We start from the raw sequence: 15,917 nt of genomic DNA, 5'->3' as shown, positions 1-15,917 counted from the left end.
ACGTTTTGATGTCGCTTCCGCCCTGCAATGGTATGGAGACGGGTGGGGGCCATCTTCCCCTCACCCGTCTCCGTACCCAGCATTTGAAAGGATCCGATCTCCTCCTCCACTGCCGACGGCTCTGGTAAGTGGCAGGGGGCACCAGAGTGTGGCGGGAGGGGGGGACTTCTCCTGCCACCGATGAAAGTTTGGCGAATCCGCCGCAGAGACCACTTTTATCTGAAAGCGGACCGACGGCTGAAGAAGAGGATACCGGGGTTATGGCAGCTAGCTGCTGCCATATCAACGATATTCCTCTTCAAAATTAGGACGTATATGAGCGTGCGGCGGTTTGTAAGTGGTTAATCTCGACACGTTTTGTGAAGCAAAGTTCACTTCTTCAGGAGACAATAAAGTTCAAATATATAAACCATGGATGGGATTAAAAATGTAACAGGAACCAGCAGTTCACCAATTGGCAAGTGCCATGGAGAGGCATATTATGTCAGAGAGCTGAACATGGGACAGAGGTACACAGGGTGATTTACCAAAACAAGGCCAGAATGTATGCAAAACTGTATTAGAACCTGTTATAAATAGACCATAAAGGAAAAAGCATCCGCAAAACAGATCACCACGGAAAATATGTGTGCCAATGAATGGTTACAGTATATGTACTTTACACTATGCACTCTGTACATTACCTATTCCTGACCCCTGCACTCTGTACATTACCTATTCCTGACCCCTGCATTCTGTGCGTGATTTATTCCTGACCCCTGCACTCTGCACATTACCTATTCCTGACCCCTGCACTCTGCACATTACCTATTCCTGACCCCTGCACTCTGCACATTACCTATTCCTGACCCCTGCACTCTGTACATTACCTATTCCTGACCCCTGCATTCTGTGCGTGATTTATTCCTGACCCCTGCACTCTGCACATTACCTATTCCTGACCCCTGCACTCTGCACATTACCTATTCCTGACCCCTGCACTCTGCACATTACCTATTCCTGACCCCTGCACTCTGTACATTACCTATTCCTGACCCCTGCATTCTGTGCGTGATTTATTCCTGACCCCTGCACTCTGCACATTACCTATTCCTGACCCCAGCACTCTGTACATTACCTATTCCTGACCCCTGCACTACATTATAAAGTTGTATTAATCTTATAATTGTGCGCCCTACCCCCAATATTCTATTTCTTCTGAGGTCTGTCACAGTACTTACCTATAATCCATAGTGTGATGTCCACCTTATGTATGACAATACCAGTTGCATTATACACCGTCACCGAGTATCTTCCTTCCACTTCCTTTCCACCATGACTCAGCCACAAGCTCCCATTGGAGAAGAGCTGGGATGTATTACCACAGCCGCAGTCACAGCGCCCCCTGTTTATTCTAGCCAGTAACTGCTCTTCTCTCTTCCACTCTACATCAGATAGGGGCATTTCAAACTTGCTCCGCAGAGGAAGTAGGACCGATCGTCTTGGGGTTTCCTGCCCTATTGCTGCTCCACCATAGGACACATTCGTTTGATAGGCTATAAAATAAATAAGAGAAATGTTTACAAAAATGTATAAATGAAAGAATCATCTAGAGCAGTGGTCCTCAACCCTGTCCTCAGGGCTCGCTAACAGGCCAGGTTTTATGTATTACCTTGGGGAGATGCAGACTAGAATACTGCAATCACTGAGCAGCAAATGATATCACCTGTGATGTATTTTCAGTTATCTTGCAAACCTGGCCTGTTAGTGGGCCCTGAGGACAGGGTGGATGACCACTGATCTAGAGTACAAAGGAAGAACTCCACAAAATGATAGATATATATATATTTTTTATTGACCGCCATTATATAAAGCTGCCCATCTCTGGCCTCCAAACTGGAGTTTAGAACAAACATTACAATTTTTAGCAATGATAACGCACAACATAAACCTATTCTTCCACCTAGCTATTAAAGTGACTCGGTAGCCAAAAATAAAAAAGGATGAAAAAACAACCATGTGACAGTCCTGATGTCAGTGACCACAGTCAGCGATCTCCTGCAGATCTCCATTGGTTGAAGGATCTTCAGCATCTGATACTTCTAGGCTTGTCCAATGCCGAGAACCTGCATTCACTATATCTGGTCTCCCACAGTACACAGAACATGGAAATGCAATTATTTTAGTAAATATAAACTGATAAATACCTTTTCTCATCAGCAGTATTCCTGATCTCTGTCTTGTGACTTCTATCAGTGTCTGGTTAAAGCTTGTAGGAGGAGTTTTCATTCTCCTCTGACTGTCCTAAGAGGCTGCATGACCCCTGACCCTCTATCTGGACAGTGCTGATCACATGGACCCTCCCAAGAAAAAAAAAAAAACAACTCTCTAGCAATACACACCAAGCGGAGCATGTGCAGAGTGCCCCCCCATGCTCTGTTCTATCAGGAGATGGATTGGGGACAGTGGAAGAAGGGGAGGATCAGAGAAGACAGGTTCAGATAGCCTTTTATAGGCACTTTATGATAGACTTACCTGCCAAAGCGCCCCCTCCAGCGATGTGACGGACGCGGTCTCTCCCCATTGCTCTTTTGGCGCCACTAACATCCTGACTGATCCTAACTGATCTTCTGCCAAGCCCATCTTGATGGCCCTGCCCAAGATGATATAACTCCTGCTCATGCACAGAGAGGCATGCAAGAACGTACACTGAAATGTGCATGTGTGGTTAAGGCCTGGTTAACATTTGTATGATGTGGGACTGCGCACAAAATTGCACGCTTTCCTGCAATGCGGAAAATCAAACATTCCTTTTGCAGCCTCGCAGCAGTGCCATTCATTCCTAATGGCACCCAAACACACTTTGCTAACATACCTTGAAATAGCTGCTCTAAATGTGATGTGCTAAAATTGCATTGTCGTGAATGGAGCCCTAAAGCGGTAGTAAACCGCTGTTTCTCTTTTAAATCCTGCAAGGTAAAGCCTTAATGTGCTAGTATGCATCACATACTAGCACATTATGTGAAACTTACCTTAGAACAAAGCCTTCCAGCGGCGCAATGTCACCGCTGAAGACGCTTCTATCTTCACCCGATCTTCCTTCACCGGTTTGCGGACTCCGACTGTGTGAGTGGCCGGAGCCGAAACAACGTCACTTATACACATGTGCGTGGTAGCCGCCGTTTACGGCACAGGACTCTGAGGGGAAACAGCACGTGATGCCGCTTCTTCAGAGCGCATGCGTCAGTGTCCTCACCGGCTGTATCAAAAATAAATATCTCCTGAATGGCGCACGTTTGGGAGATATTTACTGTACTTATGGGTAAGCCTTACTATAGGCTTACCTATAGGTAAAAGTCATGCATGGGAGTTTACTCCCACTTTAATGTACATTCAGAGGAAACCTGGCTGGCAGGTAGGAGATGAGCGCTTATTGCAGAACAAATATTAAACACTTGACCTCCGAAAGGTTTTACCCCCCTTTATGACCAGGCCATTTTTTGCTATTTAGCACCGCAACAACTTAATCTGGAAATTGCGCGGTCATGCAACACTGTACCCAAATGATATTTTTTATAATTTTTTCACACAAATAGAGATTTCTTTTGGTGGCTATTGATCACCACTGGGTTTTTTATTGTATAAACGGAAAAAGAGCAAAAATTTTGAAAAAAAACTAATATTTTGCTATAAAACATATAAAAAAAATTAAAAATCAAACTTCTTCATAAATTTAAGCCAAAATGTATTCTGCTTTGTCTTTGGTAAAAAATGTATCAAAAAAATGTGTAATAATTGGTTTGCATGAAAGTTATAGCGTCTACAAACTATGGTATATATACTAGAATTTTTATTTCTTTATTTTTTATACTACAAATTGCGGTGATCAGCGACTTATAGTGGGACTGTGATGCGACGGGCAATCTGACACTGAATGGGAACTGACTAACTGCCACTGACATCACCAGTGACACTAATACAGTGATCAGTGCTAATAATATACACTGTCACTGTACTAATGACACTGGCTCGGAAGGGTTTAACATCTCAGGTAATCAAGGGGTTAAATGTGTGCCTAACTATGTGTAATGTGTGCTGCTTTCTACTAATGATCTCTTTGTTTCTTCTCCCTGCTTTGCAGGGCAAAGACACAGAGAGATCATTCCCTCTGTACAGAGCCCTGTGTTGACTGTCAACACAGGGCTCTGAGCTGTGATTGACCAATCAGCAGGTCCTGGCTGTGAATCATAACTGCAGGTGTCGATGGGAGGGGGAAGAAGGGGGGTGCATGCACGCCCCCTAAACCTGGAAACGGGCAGCAACATACCGGTAGGTAGCTTTGCCTGTACAGGCTGTCCGTCCGCAGTATATTGCGGGCAGGCGGTCCGCAAGTGGTTAAAGTTACACCTAAAAAGCAAGGTCTGCTGTTTTTGTTTGCCCAACTCCCCCTTGCTAAACTACTATAAAAAAAAGTGGAGGGGGCGGAGACTTGAGTTTTAAACCCTTCCCGCCAAGTGTACACAGATACGCAGCCTCCGCTTTAGGGGGTTATACCGGTATGATGCCCGCAGCTGCAGGCATCATACCGGTACCGGTTTTTAGAGCCGGTAATCGGCTATCCAGGGATAACAACCGAGCGGCTAAAAGACGCTCGGTTGTTATCCCGGAGGTGCGGGAGGCGGCTTCCCCCCTCCCGCCACCTTCCGCCACTCTTATCGGGCTTCCCGACCCACCGGGAATCCTGATGATTGATCCGCCTCTTCTGGCGACTAGAGAGAGACTGGCACTTACTGTAGCCGGAAACGGCTTCGTTCCAGTCTTCTCTCTGTAAACAGTGATGTCACAACGTCACTTCCCGTTTACTCGGCTGCCAATGGAGTTCCACACAAAAACGGAACTTCCGCTTTTCAGAACCCTTCCCCCCTCCGGTGTCACATTTGGCACCTTTCAGGGGGGAGCAAATACCTGTATTAGACTATTTGTCTAATAAAGGCATTTTGCTCCCACTTCCGGGCATAGATATGCCACTTCGCATTCCCCCATGCTGTCTTCTGGGAGACACACGGGTCCCAGGAGACAGCTGGGACCAGTGGGAATGCACAGCGCGAGTCGCGCATTCGCAGTAGGGAACCAGGAAGTGAAGCCGCAAGGCTTCACTTCCTGATTCCCTTACCGAAGATGGCGGCGGCAGCACCCGAGAGCCGAGGGAGAGATCGGATTCGGGTGCCGACATCGCGGGCGCCCTGGACAGGTAAGCGTCCATATTTTAAAAGTCAGCAGCTGCTGTATTTGTAGCTGCTGACTTAAAAAAAAAAAAAAATCAGCGGAACTACACTTTAAGCCTGCACTGCAGCTGTCTTTCTATAGTACGGGCAGAAAGTGGTTAAAGTATAAATAAAACCTTTTTTTTCCTGGTTTTGGACAGAGTGGAGAGGGATTAGAACCCCTGTCAGTTATTACTGCTGTCTGTGTCCCCATTAGGGAGATTCATCCTCTCTATATGTCCTGTTTACCATCATCATAAGTAACAATAAAAGAAAATACCAAATTCCAATGGGGACACTAGTTCTGGTGACACCCTGGAAGCCCCTCACTTTGAAGGTATTTCCTCTCACTTCCTGTTTTGGCTATGGGACAGGAAGTGAAGGGAAATCTCCACAATGGGACACAGATTGGGGGGGGGGGGACTGACAGGGGTCATAACCCTCCTGTACTCAATCCAAAATGAAAAAAAGTTTTATCTTCAGTTCTACTTTAGGTTATAGGTTAGGGATCATGTGTGAGTCCACTATGAAAATGTTTTTCTCAGTGCCAACAGCCCTGCAATAAGCACTACCTGTTCTGGATTCCTGATGCCAAAAGCTTCCTCCAGTTTGAACACAGTCCCATGTATGTGATGGAGGGACCGGAGGAGGTAGACAGGAAAGGAAAACCCACACAGACACAAATTGCTCTGATTGAGCTTTCCACTGGCAGTAACTTGGGGGCAGATTCCCATTTCTGCATCCACCTGTCTCCATATAAGTCTAGTGGACCGAAACCAATTACAAATGTCCAGGGCTTTTTTCTCAGAGAATAATTGCAGATACTCTCACCTTCCCAGTCACCCCTTGTCTCCGTCCTCTTTTAGAGAATATAGATCCAAGCATTATTTGTGGTATTTTAAAAAATAATTTCTATAGAATTTGTTAATGATAACAATAAAAGTGGTAAAATAGATCCCCTGCAGCCAGCAAAAGACCTCCCTCATCAACAATATACCCCCGTAACAAAAACAACCCCCCCCCCCAGCAGTAATAGACTCCCACCAGCAACAATAGATACCTCCCTCAACAGTGGACTACTCCCAGCAACAATTGGCCACCAGCTGCGGTCCATTAGGGGTGCAGGGGCGCCGCCCCCTTAATCTCTATGCGCCGGTCCCTAATCCCCAATGGGGGCGCCGGACACATAGAGTTCTATTAGGTTTTTTTTTTAAGCCCACCCTTCAAAAAGCCCACCCACTTGTGACATTAGCGAATGAACATTCGCTATTGTCTTCCTGCTTCATCCTGCTTTTTGGGGAGGGGTTTGTTTGCCGCCCCCCCAAAAAAAGGAGCACTAGCCGCCACTGTAGGCCACCCTCCCCAGCAACATAAGACCCTCCCAGAAACAACAGATCCCCCACCAGCAAAAATAGATCCACCCCTGCAACAAGAGATCCTCCGGCACCCCCTTGCCATTAGATACATTCAATGCTGGAGGTGCCGAAACTGCGCTCCTCAACATTCCGGCTGAAAAAATCCTGCAAATGTCACTGTAAACCCCCCCAATGTTCTCTTACCATAAATGTACAAGAGGATCTCAGTCTGGTGGATCAGGATGTTATGCTCATCATACACCTCTGCAGAGTATCTTCCCTCGTCCTCTCTCTGGACACGTCTCAGGAGGAAGCTGCCATTAAGGAGTATGCTGTATGTCTCATTGCAGCCAGTGATACAGATACCCCTAAAGATCTCCCCCAGTGGCTGCTCATCTTTCCTCCAATTCACCTGGATGAGTTGTGACTCCAAATCCAGAGGCAGCAGGACTGAGGTGTTGCCAGGCCCCAGCACTTGCTCTGCAGGGATCTCTATAGGGACAAAGAGTGAGACAACTTATCCTATCAGTGTAGCACATTACAAAAGTGGTTCTTCAGTGGTCTAGAGGACCCAGGAGCCTCATGAGACTGTATAAGTCCTAATTACATACAATCAGAGGCGGCTCTAGGCTTTGTGAGTCCTTAGGCAAAATTTATAAACAAATATATACCGCGCTGTCTCAAGAAAACAAAAAAAAACTAAAGCAGCCAGCACAGCAGTGGATAAAGTTGCAAAAATGACAAATTGGGTGAAATGTGCAGCGCTTATGTGATCATATAAACCATAACAAATAATATGAGTATAAAAAACGTGAATAATAAATGATGTGCTCAAAAATACTCCAAGCAGTCCTCTATTATGACATGTGATGTCTATAAATAGAGGAACTTGGACGTGTGATGTCCAAAAAAGGAAAAAGTCAGTGACAAGCTTCAATCATGTGTGATGATAATCCTCAACCACATGTGGATATAATATAGTGACAGTCTTTAACTTCAAATATATATGATGTAATAACAGTTAATAGTAGGTACACCACCAAAGACACCAGAAGCTGCTTACCAGAGGGATTGAACTCAAATAGGTGTACACCTAGTGAGTCAATCAAGCTTTGTGGTATAATATACCAAGGGGATCAGATGCTCTATCCAAATATGACCTCCAGATGGACCTCCGAACAGGTCTAAGGTATGGATGACTCAGTAGATATAGGCAGTCAGCCCCATCATTAAAAGAAAGAGGAAGGCATATAGTGTAACTCTGTATGGAAATTTTAATACATAAAAAGCAAAGGAAATACACTCACGTGTTTAGCAGTAAAATCAAGCGCTTGTATAAAAGAAGACAGTGGTCTCAGCATATCCTCCCGGCGCGTTTCGACTTAGAAGTCATCATCTGGGGTGCTGGACCACTGTACTGGCTGAGTATTTATAGATACTGGTTACCCCATAACAAGTGGCAGCTCCGTCTGATTGAAAGTGCGAATTATGGAGATTACCTCCTGGTTCCTCCAAAATGGCGCCCGGGCTTGCATTCCAAGCCTTGTTTTCATACGTAGAGGAGGATTACTTCCTGGTTCTGCCAAAATGGCGCCCGGACAAGAGTTCCAAGCCTTATTTTAACATGTGAAAGAGGATGTGAGATCATGTGGAACAGTGACTGGTTTAAACAGCCAAAAACATGGCACCGCTATTCTTGGGGACATATAGGGGCAGATGTGGCTTAAAACGGCACAATGTCTGGTGTATATAACCTACAACATGGCGCCGTTTGTCATAAGGACATGTATATTAATACACTAAGTCACAAGGTATCACCCTTCTGGCAGCAAAAATGAAAAACGATATAATACATCCAAACATTGCTCTAGCCTGAACATGGGCAGTGGTGTAGTGGCCTGCACTCCCACCGAGCAGCAAAAGGGTCGCCAGTTCGAATCCCGAGATTCCATGTGGGGGTAGAAAAAAATAAATAAATAAATAGATAAAAATGATGTAACATATATAAAAAATATATGATACTAAGGTGTGACAAATGATGGCACCCCTCAGAAAGGACACGTTATTGGTTGGATCGAGCTGATATTTGTGATAGGGACCAAACCTACCGCGAGACAGCGCGGTATATATTTGTTTATAATTTACAGTACTGTTATTGAGATTGGTTTATACTACTGCAGTCTTTTGTAAGTTCATACACTTGCACATTTATTCACGTCTTTTTCAAATAAGATGGATGTATTCGAATATCGAGCAGCACGCACGGTTAATACTGAGGGCGTGTTCACTGTTGCAGGTAATGATACAGAGATAGGCGGTCTTTTTATGAGACCTAAAAATGCCATGGTCTCTGAGCTACACTTGCAATGGGATGTTGCCTTCTTGGAGCAACACATACGAGAACATATGGTCCCAAGAAGTCTGAGATGGGACATCCATCCACAGCAAGGAGATCCAGACTTGGACTCTTGGTACAAATATTTCAATGTTTCGGTTACCGAATTTTTGGGGTTTTTGAATTCCAAGAAGAAAAATAGACTCCAAGTCCTGCATAGAGAGAAAAAGAACTGAAAGATAAGCTTTTACAGTTCAAAAATTTCCAAGAGTATCATTCTCTTTCCTCTAATCTTCAGTCTTTTCTTGAGAAGGAAGATAGAGAGCAAAAGAATAAAAAATATAAAAAATACTCTCGAGATGCGGGGGATTATAAATCAGGGTTGGTTTTCGGTTGGCAAAAGACATTGTTAGCGAACACCAATCCTGAAGTCTCTTCTATGGCTGTCGTAAATGGTCCCCATGCTGTCAATAATATGGTGAACACCAGCCATTCCAGTCACACACAACCTAAACCCCCACCTACACCTAGAGGGTACTTACATGAACCTGTAGGTCATTTAGGTCCACAGAGAGGTAGGCATCCTAGTTATCATACCCCTCCACCACCACATCGTGGACGGGCCAATAATCAGAATAAGAGGGGAGGTAGAGGTCGCTCCAGAGGCAACCAACACTACCATCAGACTCCTCATTATGTCGATTATAGAAATTATGGATACAACGGGTCCCCTGTGAGAACCTATGATAATCCACCCCCCTATGACTCTCGTTATTATGACCATCCGTCAATCCCAGTGTTATTATGACCATCCGTCAATCTCCACTGCGTCATAGAGAGGATCAGTCATATAACAGGAATGAATATAATCGTTCTTCAATAAGTCAAAATCGATATGATTTAAATCCTAATGGAAACCAGGATTTTCGTCAGGGCACACAGGGAAGAAAAAGGTTTTCGGACTCAAAAGAGGTTCTAGAGGGGGGCGGAGAATCCAGAGAAGAAAAAAGAAAAAGGACATGATAGGCAATGGAGTATTTAATTTAAGCACTAAGGAATTGACCACTCAGGAAATGATGATATTGGACAAGGGTTTAAAATTTGCCACCCAAAATTTTGCCTAAGGCCTCACAAAGCCTAGAGCCGCCTCTGATTGTATGTAATTAGGACTTATACAGTCTCATGTGGCTCCTGGGTCCTCTAGAACCACTTTTGTAATGTGCTACACTGATAGGATAAGTTGTCTCACTCTTTATCCCTATAGAGATCCCTGCAGAGCAAGTGCTGGGGCCTGGCAACACCTCAGTCCTGCTGCCTCTGGATTTGGAGTTACAACTCATCCAGGTGAATTGGAGGAAAGATGAGCAGCCACTGGGGGAGATCTTTAGGGGTATCTGTGTCTCTGGCTGCAAAGAGACATACAGCATACTCCTTAATGGCAACTTCCTCCTGAGACGTGTCCAGAGAGAGGACGAGGGAAGATACTCTGCAGAGGTGTATGATGAGCATAACATCCTGATCCACCAGACTGAGATCCTCTTGTACATTTATGGTAAGAGAACATTGGGGGGGTTTACAGTGACATTTGCAGGCTTCAGCCGGAACGTGGAGGAACGCAGTTTCGGCACCTCCAGCATTGAATGTATCTAATGGCAAGGGGGTGCTGGAGGATCTCTTGTTGCAGGGGTGGATCTATTTTTGCTGGTGGGGGATCTGTTGTTTCTGGGAGGGTCTTATGTTGCTGGGGAGGGTGGCCTACAGTGGCGGCTAGTGCTCCTTTTTTAGGGGGGGGCGGCAAACAAACCCTTCCCCAAAAAGCAGGATGAAGCAGGAAGACAATAGCGAATGTTCATTCGCTAATGTCACAAGTGAGTGGGCTTTTGTTAGAGTCAGCGAGCATATCGCTAAAATAAAAAGTGGTGACGTCAAACATAACGTGCCTCGACATTATAGAGAACATCACAGACGAGACCCTACTGGTTCTCAATTTCTTGTCATAGATAAATATACACCTCCTTGGAGGGGAGGAGCTAAGACAAGGGGAGTCTCTCGCTTGGAGACTTATTGGATCCACCAATTGCAGACCTACTCCCCTTTTGGGTTGAACATAGAATGGGACATCAATGCTTTTATCAACTAAGCATGATGCCTTTTCTCTATTTCTGGTACTTTAGGGTCCAGTTGGTACCTATTAGAATATCTTTTATGAGAGGTTTTTTATAAATGTTTTTATGAGGGTATTTTTATTAAATTCTTATAACATATATTTTAGAATGTATTTTGGATTTCTTATTTGAATATATACTGGTTTGGTTCCTATCACAAATATCAGCTCGGTCCAACCAATAACGTGTCCTTTCTGAGGGGTGCCATCATTTTGTCACACCTTAGTATCATATATTTTTTATATATGTTACATAATTTTTATTTATTTTTTTATACATCCCACATGGAATCTCGGGATTCGAACCGGCGACCCTTTTGCTGCTCGGTGGAAGTGCAGGCCACTACACCACTGCCCATGTTCAGGCTAGAGCAATGTTTGGATGTATTATATCGTTTTTCATTTTTGCTGCCAGAAGGGTGATACTTTGTGACTTAGTGTATTAATATACATGTCCTTATGACAAACGGTTAGGTTATATACACCGGACATTGTGCCGTTTTAAGCCACATCTGCCCCTATATGTCCCCGAGAATAGCGGTGCCATGTTTTTGGCTGTTTAAACCAGTCACTGTTCCACATGATGTCACATCCTCTTTCACATGTTAAAATGAGGCTTGGAACTCTTGTCCGGGTGCCATTTTGGCAGAACCAGGAAGTAATCCTCCTCTACATATGAAAACGAGGCTTGGAATGCAAGCCCGGGCGCCATTTTGGAGGAACCAGGAAGTAATCTCCATAATTCGCACTTTCAATCAGACGGAGCTGCCACTTGTTATGGGGGTAACCAGTATCTATAAATACTCAGCCAGTACAGTGGTCCAGCACCCCAGATGATGACTTCTAAGTCGAAACGCGTCGGGAGGATATGCTGAGACCACTGTCTTCTTTTATACAAGCACTTGATTTTACTGCTAAACACGTGAGTGTAGTTCCTTTGCTTTTTATGTATTAAAATTTCCATACTGAGTTACACTATATGCCTTCCTCTTTCTTTTAATGATGGGGCTGACTGCCTATATCTACTGAGTCCATCCATACCTTTCACCTGTTCGGAGGTCCATCTGGAGGTCATATCTGGATAGAGCATCTGATCCCCTTGGTATATTATACCACAAAGCTTGATTGACTCACTAGGTGTACACCTATTTGAGTTCAATCCCTCTGGTAAGCAGCTTCTGGTGTCTTTGGTGGTGGACCTACTATTAACTGTTATTACATCATACATATTTGAAGTTAAAGACTGTCACTATATTATATCCACATGTGGTTGAGGATTATCATCACACATGATTGAAGCTTGTCACTGACTTTTTCCTTTTTTGGACATCACACGTCCAAGTTCCTCTATTTATAGACATCACATGTCATAATAGAGGACTGCTTGGAGTATTTTTGAGCACATCATTTATTATTCACGTTTTTTGTACTCATATTATTTGTTATGGTTTATATGATCACATAAGCGCTGCACATTTCACCCACTTAGGCAAAATTTAGACTTGAGACCCCACTCACGCCCATGATGGTAAAAATAATTCAAGCGAGAAAAATTAACTGGGGCATGGGTAAGGCAACCATTGGGGGTTCAGAAGTGGGGCTAACAATTTAGGTGTACTGTACCCTGTAGCATTCAGATCTACAGCTCACAGGACATTGGCGTGATCAGCGAGCTGTGATATAACAGCAATTATTTTAAGAAATAAAAGTGAATGTGGGAAATGTAGCGCTAAAAGTAAAACAGTGTTAGTGAACTATATAAACACAAAAGTGACCCTGTATATATATATAAACAATGCCAGGTACCATGTATAAATAAATAGTGCTGGAAAACCTGTATCAGTGTATAAATGACAAAAAACTAGTAAATATAAACATAGATGAGTCCCAACAAAGTAAAAAATAATTGAAGGGTGGAACAAAGACCCATTCTGGACCTATCGAATGATCCTTTGGACCTTCCGGACCGTTCCTGCCTCGGTGTGCTTCTATGCTTGTTTGACCTAGTGTCGCTGACATCCAGGTCCACTGGCTCTGGTAAGAGTACCCATCTTTACTTTACCATTGACATCAATGTTTCCAGATATACACCCAACCATCCCTGGCCTCTGCATATGAATGACCTTGAGTTCGTGGCATATCTGCTGTTTGTTTTTATGGGACTGATATATTTGGGTCTTTGTTCCACCCTTCAATTATTTTTTACTTTGTTGGGACTCATCTATGTTTATATTTACTATTTTTTGTCATTTATGCACTGATACAAGTTTTCCAGCACTGTTTATTTATACATGGTACCTGGCATTGTTTATATATATATATATACAGGGTCACTCTTGTGTTTATATAGTTCACTAACACTGTTTTACTTTTAGCGCTACATTTTCCACTTTCACTTGTATTTGAATTTCTGTCACATTCATGTGTAGCAGCTTCCTTCTTTTCTCCTACACAGGTTAGCGCAATAATCTTCTGCATTCCACTTCTATTTTAAGAAATAGCATTAAATAATAGAAAAAAAAATCTTAGAACTTACCTGTTTTATGTGAAATTTGTGCTGTTTTTTTCTGCACAGATGCTCAGTTCTGGGTTTAACTTGAGGTAAGTAGTGTACAGGGGACAGCAGGGCAGAGCACAGGAGGTTACGGCACATTACAGGGGGTACAATAGGGCACATTACAGGAGGGGACAGCAGGGTACATTATGGGGCACACAGAACATGGGGAACACAGAACATGGGGCACAACGTAGGGCACACAGCAGAACATGGGGCACATCATGTGGCACACAGCAGAACATTAGGCACATCATGAGGCTCACAGCAGAACCTTGGACAGAACATGGGGCACACAGCAGAACATAGGGTACATTGTGGGGCTCACAGCAGGTCATGAGGCACATCACAGGATAAACAGCAGAACATGGGGCACATTATGGGGCTCACAGCACAATCTTGGGCACATCATGGGGCTCACAGCAGGGCATAGGACATATAACAGGGCATGGTGCACATCACAGGGCACACAGCAGAACATGAGGCATATTATGGGCACATAGCAGAACATGGAGCACATTGTGGGGCACACACCATATCAAGGTTAAAAGCAAGGTGCAAAGTACACATAACCATGCATTGCTAAGATAACGAATATAAACATGGGTGTATGTTCCATATAGGGACAACGTTTTCACAGGTACTGATATTAATCTCGACGCGTTTTTTGAAGCAAAGTTAACTTCTTCAGGAGACAATAAAGTCCAAATATATAAACCATGGATGGGTTTAAAAATGTAACAGGAACCAGCAGTTCACCAATTGGCAAGTGCTATGGAGAGGCATATTATGTCAGGGAGCTGAAGATGGGACAGGCCAGCAGAGGTACACAGGGTGATTCACCAAGACAAGACCAGAATGTATGCGAAACTATATAAGAACCTGTTATAAATAGACCATAAAGGAGTAAGCATCCGCAAAGCAGATCACCACGGAAAAGATGTGTGCCAATGCATGGTTACAGTATATGTACTTTGCACTATGCACTCATTACATTACTTATTCCTGACCCCTGCACTTTGTACATGATTTATTCCTGACCCTAGCACTCTGTACATGATTTATTCCTGACCCCTGCACTCTGTACATGATTTATTCCTGACCTCTGCACTCTCTACATGATTTATTCTTGTCCCCTGCACTCTGTACATGATTTATTCCTGACCCCTGCATTCTGTACATTACTCATTCCTGACCCCTGCATTCTGTACATTACCTATTCCTGACCCCTGCACTACACTATAAAGTTGTGTTAATCTTATAGGTGTGCGCCCTACCCCCAACATTCTATTTCTTCTGAGGTCTGTCACAGTACTTACCTATAATCCATAGTGTGATGTCCACCTTATGTATGACAATACCAGTTGCATTATACACCGTCACCGAGTATCTTCCTTCCTTTTCCTTTCCACCATGACTCAGCCACAAGCTCCCATTGGAGAAGAGCTGGGATGTATTACCACAGCCGTAGTCACAGCGCCCCCTGTTTATTCTAGCCAGTAACTGCCCTTCTTTCTTCCACTCTACATCAGATAGGGGCATTTCAAACTTGCCCCGCAGAGGAAGTAGGACCGACCGTCTCGGGCTTTCCTGCCCCATTGCTGCTCCACCATAGGACACATTCGTTTGATAGGCTATAAAATAAATAAGTTAATGTTTACAAAAATGTATAAATGAAAGAATCATCTAGAGTACAAAGGAAGAACAACACAAAATGATAGATATATATTTTTTTATCGACTGCCATTATATAAAGCTGCCCATCTCTGGCCTCCAAACTGGAGTTTAGAACAAACATTACCATCTTTTGCAATGATAACGCACAACATAAACCTAGTCTTCCACCTAGCTATTAAAGTGACTCGGTAGCTAAAAATAAAAAAAGATGAAAAAACAACCATGTGACAGTCCTGATGTCAGTGACCACAGTCAGCGATCTCCTGCAGGGTCTCCATTGGTTGAAGGATCTTCAGCATCTGATACTTCTAGAAAAACACTGTGAAAAACAGACATAAGACTTGTCTGTAGAACAAAGGGTGAATATCACATGAATGAAAATTAAATGAACACAATAAAAAATTAATAAAATCAACAAAAGTTCATATATGATTAAATAAATGTTAAATGAGTTCAATAAATGTGAAACCAAAAGAAAACTTGTCCAGAGGCTAATGCCGCGTACAAACGGTCGGACTTTTCGACCAGACTGGTCCGACAGACTTTCCAGCGGACTTTCGATGGACTTTTGACGGACTTCCAACAGACT

At 43.7% G+C, this 15,917-nt stretch overlaps 1 protein-coding gene across 7 annotated transcripts in view; it reads right to left on the bottom strand.

Moving 5' to 3' along the window:
• The window catches only part of LOC141126874 (neural cell adhesion molecule L1.1-like), a 37,933-nt gene that overhangs the window by 11,915 nt on the left and 10,101 nt on the right, over nt 1-15,917 (bottom strand). For 5 of the 7 annotated variants that reach the window (XM_073612898.1, XM_073612900.1, XM_073612896.1 and 2 more), the window contains 3 exons: nt 14,971-15,285; nt 6,803-7,090; nt 1,221-1,535 (listed from right to left, as the gene is read on the bottom strand). In XM_073612898.1, the coding sequence (XP_073468999.1) occupies nt 1,221-1,535; nt 6,803-7,090; nt 14,971-15,285 (918 nt within the window). Of the gene's footprint in view, nt 1-1,220; nt 1,536-6,802; nt 7,091-14,970; nt 15,286-15,549; nt 15,648-15,917 lie in introns of all 7 variants that reach the window. The other 2 variants (XM_073612902.1, XM_073612901.1) reach the window with 1 other exon arrangement.

This window comes from Aquarana catesbeiana, linkage group LG02 (genome assembly GCF_042186555.1).
Source record: "Aquarana catesbeiana isolate 2022-GZ linkage group LG02, ASM4218655v1, whole genome shotgun sequence".
Classification (NCBI taxonomy): Eukaryota; Metazoa; Chordata; class Amphibia; order Anura; family Ranidae; genus Aquarana; species Aquarana catesbeiana.
This window is presented reverse-complemented; position numbering and strand designations above follow the sequence as displayed.